This window comes from Clinocottus analis, unplaced genomic scaffold, assembly GCF_023055335.1.
Source record: "Clinocottus analis isolate CAN_PGR_092001 unplaced genomic scaffold, fCliAna1.0.p SCAF_19, whole genome shotgun sequence".
In the NCBI taxonomy this organism is placed as follows: domain Eukaryota; kingdom Metazoa; phylum Chordata; class Actinopteri; order Perciformes; family Cottidae; genus Clinocottus; species Clinocottus analis.
In genome coordinates this window covers 14,692,595-14,702,876 of record NW_027175920.1, presented here as the reverse complement: position 1 = coordinate 14,702,876, position 10,282 = coordinate 14,692,595, and the positions used below count along the sequence as shown (strand labels likewise).

General features: G+C 38.8%; 1 protein-coding gene across 2 annotated transcripts in view; it reads left to right on the top strand.

The window, feature by feature from the left end:
- The window catches only part of ryr2a (ryanodine receptor 2a (cardiac)), a 156,262-nt gene that overhangs the window by 41,543 nt on the left and 104,437 nt on the right, over window positions 1-10,282 (top strand). For both annotated transcript variants that reach the window (XM_068582453.1, XM_068582452.1), the window contains 6 exons: window positions 1,489-1,563; window positions 2,438-2,516; window positions 3,260-3,372; window positions 4,947-5,046; window positions 5,936-6,032; window positions 8,655-8,729. In XM_068582453.1, coding sequence (XP_068438554.1) covers window positions 1,489-1,563; window positions 2,438-2,516; window positions 3,260-3,372; window positions 4,947-5,046; window positions 5,936-6,032; window positions 8,655-8,729 — 539 coding nt within the window. The remainder of the gene's footprint in view (window positions 1-1,488; window positions 1,564-2,437; window positions 2,517-3,259; window positions 3,373-4,946; window positions 5,047-5,935; window positions 6,033-8,654; window positions 8,730-10,282) is intronic.

The following is a 10,282-nucleotide window of genomic DNA, read 5'->3' as shown; positions in this document are numbered from 1 at the left end:
ATACGTAATATAATTTCACAGTCTGACCAAACCTCATCCATACCGTCAACAAAATGGAACTCAGATCTATCCATCACTCCCGATGCTGACTTCTGGACCCAAATCTGCAATAACATCTACTTCATGACTAAAAATGCAAATTTACAACTAATACAATATAAAATACTACACAGAACTCACTACACTGGGCTTAGAATGTTTAAAATGGGTTTCACATCAGACATCTGTCCACATTGCGCCCAAAATAGTCCGGATAGCTACATTCACGCCACCTGGCACTGCACACCAGTTCACCACTCTTGGGAAAAAATAACTGAGTCCCTATCTGTCTTCCTGGGCTGCCTCATCCCTTTATCCCCTTCACTGTGCCTGCTAGGAGACATCACAACCATAAAGCTAAACAGAATTAACCGTCAATTACTCCTGGTGGCCCTAACTATCACTAAAAAACTATCCTCTTGAACTGGAAATTAAGGAATAACATACACATCACACACTGGAAAAACCTAATGATTCAACACATCTCAATGGAAAGCCAAACCTCCTCCGTCATTTATAATACAGAACACCACTCCATCTGGTCATCCTTTACTCTGTTTTTACAAACATAATCACCACTCATTCTGTTAATACACTTTTTTATTTTATTTTTATTTGTAGCCTGAAACCCAAATACATGCATATTTGCATACATATCACACTACCCCCTAACTATTAACACACACACACACACACACACACACACACACACACACACACACCCTTCTCTTCTCTCTGATGGACAAACACAATACTTATATGCACTATATATCTCTTGTTGGCCTATATCTGTCTGTTTTGTCGTCCTGTTGATGTTATGTCTATGTGTTGTCTTTATTTTCTTTGTGCAATAAAAAGTTAAATTTAAAAAAAAAGAAGAAAAAAAAGAGATGTTACAGTAATATGACAGTATTTGAACTTCTACACAGAGTGCCTTTTAAAACTACTATGATAGATAGATAAGATAGATAATTACTTTATTGATCCCCAAAGGGAAATTCAAGGTCCAAGTAGCTTGACACATCACACAACGGAATATACATACACACACTATTACAAAAGATTGTCCAAGAGAATGATGATGGATGTCATCACAGATCTTATTGGCATGTGAAGACTCTGAGGTCACGTTTCCTACAACTTTATAGATAAAGCATCCTCGTAGAATGAAAGGATACAGCTGGTCTTTCCCGCTCTCTTCCTGTCTGCGTCTCTTTATTGGTATCTCTGCTGGCTGTTTCTCATCGGCTTTCTCTTCCAGTTCTGTCTTTTGTAACTCAGCTTTTTTTTTTCTCTCTCTCTCTCTCTCTCTCTCTCTCTCTCTCTCTCTCTCTCTCTTCTCTCTCTCTCTCTCTCTCTCTCTCTCTCTCTCTCTCTCTCTCTCTCTCTCACTCTCTCTCTCTCTCTCTCTCTCTCTCTTTCTTCTTGTTGTCAATGTGTCTCTGTCAGACAGCCCAGGGTGGCGGCCATCGCACCTTACTGTACGGACACGCTGTGCTGCTGCGGCACTCCTACAGTGGAATGGTCAGTGATCACACAAACACTACATGCACGTACCAAAATAACAACTATAACTAAAACAACAACGACGTTGTTTATTTATGACGTGCTTCTTTATGTAAAGTTATGAAAGTGTATGAAACTTTTCACTGTTTATGAAACGGCCTCAATTAAATACTGATGCCTCCATATGACCCACAAGACCATCAGTGAAAAGATTGGCTTTTTTTTTTTTTAGTTATTCTGCGATTCTGTTAAAAAACGATGAATTCATGTAGGTTCACCAGAAACTCTTTTAGCTCAAACACTCATTCTCAGACACCCCCATTCCTAAAGGAATAGTGCATAATTATGTGTATATTATATATATATATATATATATATATATATATATATATATATATATATATATATATATATATATATATATATATATATATATATAGTTGTCCTGCTGATCTGACTAACTAATTTAAGTCCCTGCCAAATTATTATTATTATTATTAAATTAATAATCTTGAAAGAGAAATTTATAAAAATCGAATTATGAAATTCTTTGATTTAAGGTTATATTAATAATATTAAAGGATGAATGACTCTATTGATTCTGATTCTCAATTTAAGTCTCCACAGTCTTGGGGACGGGTGTTTATGGGGTGATATTTTTAAATAGTCAACTTCGTTTGATTGTTACATGGCACACTAGCCAAAATTGAATATGTTTTGTAATTCTGAAAGTTAAACAGCCCATTTGATAAACTCCTTGTAATTATTACTGGGGTAGAGGATCGTGCACATGAGCTCTTTGGGAAATAGGTATCAATTCCACCAAATTGCCCTGTAGTCAGTAGATGATAATCAGGTGGATTGATGGAATTTATTGTGTTTTTCTGTTTAGTACCTGTGCTGTCTGTCCACCGCGCGCTCATCCACAGACAAACTGGCTTTTGATGTTGGACTGCAGGAAGATACCACAGGTAGGAGTCAAGATCAGTTCTTTCATCGACACGGCTTTCCATTATCACATAGTAAATATAAAAATTTCCACTAGTGGTCATTAAAGTGTTATGGATGTGCACCACTGGCTAGTCACTGGCTGCTGCACACTACCTTCCCAGAAACAAACAGCAGACACAGTAGAGACTAGCTGGTGAGCAGCTAAAGAGGCAGCTAGCTGCTGTCAGCTAAAGAGACAGATATTTGTCTCAGGAGTTAATGGAGAGTAAGAGTAAGGTAAAGGGAGTGTGACTATTGGACTAACATTTAACAGGTTGACGTAGATACCACTGTAAATGATGGCTAATGTTGCTCTGTGTTTCTTAATGTGTAAAAAATATAAACCTATTTGCTAAATCAAGGTAACTCAGATTGAACCCAGGTAAGCAACACACACGGTCTGCAGCTTCTCTACTGAGGGTTTTCCCACTGGAACAAAGTCGGAACAATTAGACTCTGAAAAGTACACTGTCTGCTCTGTTTTTCTTGTTGACCTGCTTCTTTAGAGATGGTGCAAATTACTGTTCAGGCAGAGGAAATGCAAGACAAATCTAGGCTACCAAAGTGGTACATAGGCAGAGGTGTTAGATTATTACAGGACTTCATGCTGCTGTGTTTTATCCTGTGTTTCATGGACACATATCTACTATATTTTCTGAACTATTGTTTGCTTTTTGTGTTTTTTTCTTACTGTGTGTGTATCTGCGTGTCTTTGTGGGTGAAGGCGAGGCATGCTGGTGGACCATCCATCCAGCATCAAAGCAGCGGTCAGAGGGTGAGAAGGTTAGAGTGGGAGATGATCTCATCCTGGTCAGCGTCTCCTCTGAAAGATATCTGGTCAGTAGCAGCTGCATGCTGGAACACATGTGAGGAGAGGGGCGCTCAAATCTTAACATCCCTCTCACTTTGTGTCTTGTGTGTTCTTTCTTCTTTCTTTCATTCTTTGTTTCTTTCCTTTCTTGTGCCGTTTCTTTCCTTCACTACTTCAACATCGGGATATTCACACTTATGCACTACGCACCAATAAAACATGATCGTATGCTTCGATCAAGAACCACACTAGAGCACTCTCAGTACGGGTATCTCTCTCTCTGTAGACCTTCTGTTTAAGGACCAAATCAACCAAATAAAATATTTGATAAATCAGGCTATTAATAATATATAACAATATAAGTTTGGAATGTAGAGCTCCTGAAATTGAGATTTCTGGCTCAGAGAAAAAAACTAATTTTGAAAAAATGGCTGTAACAGTATGAATAGATTTTTTTTACAAGCTGGAATTGAAACTCTAAAATGTGATAACTTATAATTATGTATACTTTATTAATCCCATAGGGGAAATTTGTTGACAGAGTAGCAGCTTACAGACACAAAATAACATATTAAAACAGGGATTAGAGATATATATACAAAATAAAATTAAAATAGCTGGGATGAAAGATCTGTACAGCACAGAGAATATTAATTTGGGAAACTAAATGTAAACAATAGAGAAGTGCAAAATTGCAAAGTAAGTATGTGTTGTGTATATAAAGTGTGTGAAGACCTCAGGCTGGTTAGTTATTGTACATACGGTATCTGAGCATATGACTGTTTGTGCCTGTTCCTCCCTTTCTTTTTCCTGACTGTCCATCGTTTACATACTTCCTGTATAGAATATAAAACAATGGAAGACTAGTTGCATGGTCTAATACATTGGGAGCACTGCACACTCTCTGGAGCCAGTGGCATACAAACCAAGTTTTTAAAAGAAATCTCAAATATGACATTAAATCAGACTTGAAAAATCACCTATTATGTGACTAATGTAAGACTGACTGGTCTGTTGTGCAATGCATTATGGGTGAACTCAAACAAGAGAAGAAATGGCAGGTGCGTCAGTGACACCACATCAAGTATGAGAGAAAATAACAAAAGGAATTGTTGAAATGGTTTACTTTAGCTAACAGTAATGGGTAAACAGTTGAAATTGTTAGGTAAAGGTAAGCTAAAAAAAGAAGGGGGGAAACAGTTTAAATAGTTAGCTTGCTAAAAGTTAGTTAAATGGAATGGGGTACCTAACACTTGAAATAGGTAGCTAGCTAAAGGTTAGCTAACACTATAATTAATGATCAAACAGTTGAAATAGCTAAAAGTTATCTTAATTTATTTGATAAACAATTGAAAGCTAAAAGTATTGGATAGACTGTTGAAATAGTTTGCTCAGAATTAGGTCAAAGTAATGGATACACTTCTGGCTAAGCTAGCTAAAAGTTAGCTTAATCATGTAATGAATGAACATTTAAAATATTTAGCTAAAATATAGCTAGGGTCCTGGCCTGCCTCTGTGTTTGTAGTATTTTAGTCATGTGTGTCAGTAATTCATTTATTTGTATTTGGCTCTCATGTCTCTTATGTCTCTCTCCCTGCAGCATCTGTCCTATGGTAATGGCAGTCTCCATGTTGATGCAGCCTTCCAGCAGACACTATGGAGTGTGGCTCCCATCTGTTCTGGCAGTGAAGTAGCTCAAGGTACACATGTCTTTGTTCTTCGTTTTTCTGTCCCATCATTCTCTCTTTGTTACTTGCATGCTTGAAGTGTGCTTTTGTGTAATCTTTTATTTCAGCTTAATGGTTTTTGCACAATTTTAATTGGTAAGTTGTATTCAAATTTAAGGATGTTTTGGATGCACCATGTTTTGGAAGAAAACAATTGATACAGTGCTATTTTCATGTGAAGGTTCAACTAAACAGTAGCACAGTAAATAAGTGAACAATATACACTGTAACCATATCATTCTTTAACTACTTCACCACCATTCACACTTTATTGTAATGTGTTGCAGATGTTAGCAGCTCCTCATTTTTTTGTGCAATGAATTATGGGACAATAGCCTGGGAATGCAGATTTTAGATTTTATTTCTTGTACTTTATTAAAAAACTTTTCCAGTGTGGACACACTACAGAGTAAAAACCTGCTTAGTTTTAATATATAGTGTGGAATTCGGATGCTGCAACTGCTTGTGGTTGCTGACTGATGTATGTTTAGTCTAGTAGGGACTATGATTCCCAAAAGGCTCAGAGTGACATGATTTAAAGACATAGGTGGTCTTGATCAGCTCTGCGGGTGATGGTCTTTTATTAACTGAACTGGTGGGTTTCAGAGACGCTAATTCATTTTTAAATTTTTTTTTTAACCATAATTGATCCCTGCTCCCCTCCTCCCCACATCAGTCAGGCTCATCAGAATGTTCAAAAGTGTTTCTAAATTTGTAGGTAGTGTATGTGTTAATTCTGGAGTTTTTATGCAAACCTGTCCATTTCTTGGATGAGTCATGTGTCAAGTCCCAAAGTCCCTTTCATCTGTCCTTCTCCAATGTCATCACCATTTTTCTCCCCTTCTGTTCTCTTTTTTTGAAGGTTTCCTGATAGGAGGGGACGTCCTGCGCCTCCTTCATGGTCACATGGACGAGTGTCTGACTGTTCCATCTGGGGAGCATGGAGACGAGCAGAGAAGGTAATGTGCGCTGATACTTACAACTGGACTGACATATAGAATCAAGATAGTCATTTATTTCACAAAATGTATCTCTTTTTTTTATACAAAAAGTAGTTTACCTGCATTGATTCAGTGTAAACATCCAATTCAACATCGGATGTTTGTTGAATCATAGGTACTGTCCATTTACATTGGACTTAGTTGAAAGCACAAAACGTGACCAGGGTAAGCACGAGTCAGTTTATATTCTGTCATTCAGTTATGCACATACTTAATGAGACCGAGTACCAAGACCTGGGGGATTTTGTGCAGTTGTTTTTTAGCAGATCATAATGAACTTTTACCAAAAAAGCAAAATTATAAATAGATGTTCTATAAATAGATGAAACGTACATCCAGATTAGATCTTGACAAGTCCATATAACAGAAGGATGTCAGACTGGTGAATGGAGCTAATGGTGTTTGGTGTGGAAATCAGCAGTGTGACAGTGAGAACTGTCAGATCCTAAATTTGTATGAATGTGATTAATAATACTAGTCACGGGGCAGCTGTCAACATTGAGCCAATGTTGATTTCCAGACATATAGGAAGGATAGTCGAGAAGAGTAAAAGTCCTGTGTTTACGACCAGCTAGCATTCACATCATTGGCTAATTCAAACCAGGTGTATGATTCCAGAGTTGATCATGTGATGGGTTATCATACTCTGTGTAGTGGCCGATCTACGTGTCTGCCACCCTGCTGGCTGCGGGATAGGATCCTGTTTCTCACACACTGCTTCAGTAAAAGAGACCAGCCGTTCGTATATCTTTGGGGGTATTTCCCGTTTAATAATAAACTGACGGCAGTTAGATGTTGTTATTTGGACTTCCTGATCTGTTTTGCGAAGTACTTGATTAGCGGTAAAAACCATCTGATCTCCCCGTCACCCATGCATCATCAATCCTTCTTGCTCGTACCGGTGCCCCGTATTTAAACTATCACAATAAAACACACATTACCACAATAAAATACACACCCGTAACTAATGGCTTCTACACAACGGCCCCTAATTGGGAAGGTATGCGCAATTACATTCATCTGGAAAAAAAGGAGTCATTAAACAAAAAACAAGTCTGCCTTTGTTTCTTCTTTCTTTGTCTTGTTTTTTTTTGAGGTGTGACCCAATGTTAGGTCAGGACTTTTACACTGCTTCTTGAAGCATAAAAATCTTGGATACTGGCCGCTTCAGCTGTCCTGTCTTTGTCTTTAACTGTACTACACGTACAAGTCCTTTTTTGTCTGGGTAGGTCTTGGTCACTCTTCCCATGATCCATGATCCACGAGGATCAGTTGGATCCATGACAATGACAATGTCCCCTGATACAAAACTTCTTCGCGGCTTTGTCCACTTTTGTCGTTCCTGCAGTAGCGGCAAGTACTCCCTTGTACATCTTTTGCAGAACAGGTCCGATAGATACTGGACCTGTCTCCATCGCCTCCTGAAGATCATTTTCTTGAAATAACCCAGGGGCAGTAATAGGTTTCCCTTTGAGCAAAAGGATATGATTTGGAGTGAGGGCTGCCAAGTTATTGATGTCGTCGGAAACCTTGGTTATGGGGTGGTCATTAAGAATGGCCTCTACTTCACATAGGATTGCATGAAGGCTTTCGTCGTCCAAAGATTGTTGTTGCAGCACAGAAAACAAGATCTTCCTGACCATCCTAATAAGTCGCTCCCAAACGCAACCGTGCTGGGATGCAGCAGGGGGGTTGAAAGTTCAGTCAATGCCTTTTTGCAGGAGGGTGTTTTGAATCCTGCTATGGTCTATGGTAGCTAAGGCCTCTCTTAACTCTTGCTCTGCTTAAACAAAATTTGTGCCGTTGTCTGACCTAAAACGACACGCTTAGCCTCTGCGACACATGAACCTTCTTATGGAATTAATGCAGGAGTCGGTATTCAGAGAGTAAGCGATCTCCAAGTGTACGGCTCTGCTAGTCATGCAGGTAAACATGACTCCATATCACAATACTATTACAATAAAACACACATTACCACAATAAAATACACACCTCTGACTAATGGCTCCTACACTCTGTATTGACACTATATCATTACAGCCATTTAATCTGTGTATAATTACATTGAACATGAACACAAACACATGGTCATTCAATATATTTCAGCATCTCTTATTGAAATTTAAGTTTCTCAGAACTTTATAGAATGTCAAAGTCACCTCTGCAATTAAAGTTTTGCCCTCTGGTGCCTACTCGTCTCCCCGTTTGGCCCTCCATCACCCTCTTAGTTTTAGATTATTTGACATACACAGTACTGAGCTTTTGTTTTAATGAAATTACCATGGTCCGCAGGGAGAAAAAGTATCAACTCTCATTCCAGACTGAGCTCTCTGCTGTGACTGAGACGGGGAGGACTATATACTAATTATAGTTTTAAAACGTCCCCAAAAGGAAGAGCTATGTTGTTCAACAATGCCAATGAGAGCAACTGTGTTCTCTTCCCAAACGTCTGCTGAGTCATCCAGGTAGTAACATATCTTAAGTTATATGCAACTGGAGTTGCAGTGGAAGAAGTGACTTGTACATCTTTATGCAAGGAGTGGATCTGTAAGTCTGACTACTTTAATTTCTACCCCCCAGGACAGTGCATTATGAGGGGGGAGCAGTATCCAGTCATGCCAGGTCCCTGTGGAGGCTGGAGACACTGCGTGTTGTGTGAGTACATCATTCATACAATAAACGTGGATTCACAAATACACACCAGCAGTTTCAGCAGCAAGCACATTCAGGGCTCAAATGATCCTCAATCCTGTTTTGGATTTTTTTGCATGATTATGAAGTAATCGTGTCTCTCTTAGCTTACACCAACATGAGGATCCAAAAACTCAAAAAGCGCTTTCCCTAACCACAATGTGTTTGTTTTATAAAGAAAATCAACTAACTTGTTCCTATAAACTGCAATGATGTGTGTGACAACCCAAATTGCGACGCAGCTTGATATACATTTTCAGAGAGGATAAATTGGCATGCACATATGACATATTACAACATTGCTGATAAAAAAAACCCTTTCTTGTTAAGCTGCTCGCAGAAACTGCTTATTTCTCACAGTGTAAAGAGTCTAGGCATATTGAAAATATTACAACTTTTACTCTGTGTGTGTGTGTGTGTGTGTGTGTGTGTGTGTGTGAACAGCCTTTAAATGGCTTTAATAGTTGCTACGTAACAGCAGAATCAGGACCAGACAGACTTGGTTACCAGGCAGCAGCTCCTTGGTTGCCCAAGTTGACTGAGTGGTTGCCGTATTTGAACCATTTAAATTGGAGTGATAATGCTCTTTTGAAATTATAATCCATATTTCAGAAACAAATACGTACCATATGAACATTTTGTATATGGTCATTTCGTGATCTTACTAAAAACATCAGGCTCAGCTTGTTTTTTAGTGTATTTTAGTACACTATTTACCAGTGGTGGGCCATCAGGGCCTTCTGAGCTTTCTTTGAGGGCCTAAACAGAATCACGAAGTTATAGCTATTTTATAATTAAAAAAAGAAAATTAATTAATTAATTATTACAAGTTATAGCCTTTTATTGATGTAATTGTTTTTCAAAATACACTACATGTATTATAATTATTTGTGTCTATTACCATTTTTTTTATCCAATCACATTTGACTTCTCTTTATCTATGTAAAATTCGCCTGGTTAAAATACATGAAATAGCCTTTTCGAGACCCTAGACGTGTGATTGGTCACAGGGCCTGCATGACCATTAACATGCGCTGTGCTTGGTCAGTGAAGCTAGCCTCTCACCTAGCACCTAGAATCTCAGGACTTACTGATGACCCCTTTCCCATAGAGGTTTATGTGCATCTGGTGAGTGAAATTCTGATTATGTTACTGCTTTTTACATTTTCGGTCGTATTTAATCATAAGCAAGCCACAGTGCTGTTGTTGCTGCTGCACCTGGGGCTGCTGGTGGGGAGAGGTTGTCGCCGATGCAGCTGTGCTGCAATGTCATTTCTGCACCGTGCAGCGTCAGTGTCGCATTTTTGATGATAGATTTGGACAACATGCATTGTTGTTGACCAACGGGGGTTCGTTGCTGTGGGAAACTCTGATCGGCCCAGATAAACTTGTGACAACACTGTGCGCTGTCTCACATCGCTAATGTTTTATGTTAGAGACTACGGACATGCATCGCTATCATCATACCGATATTCTACCCTGTGCAGCACGCATTCATCCAGATCAAACACGACTGT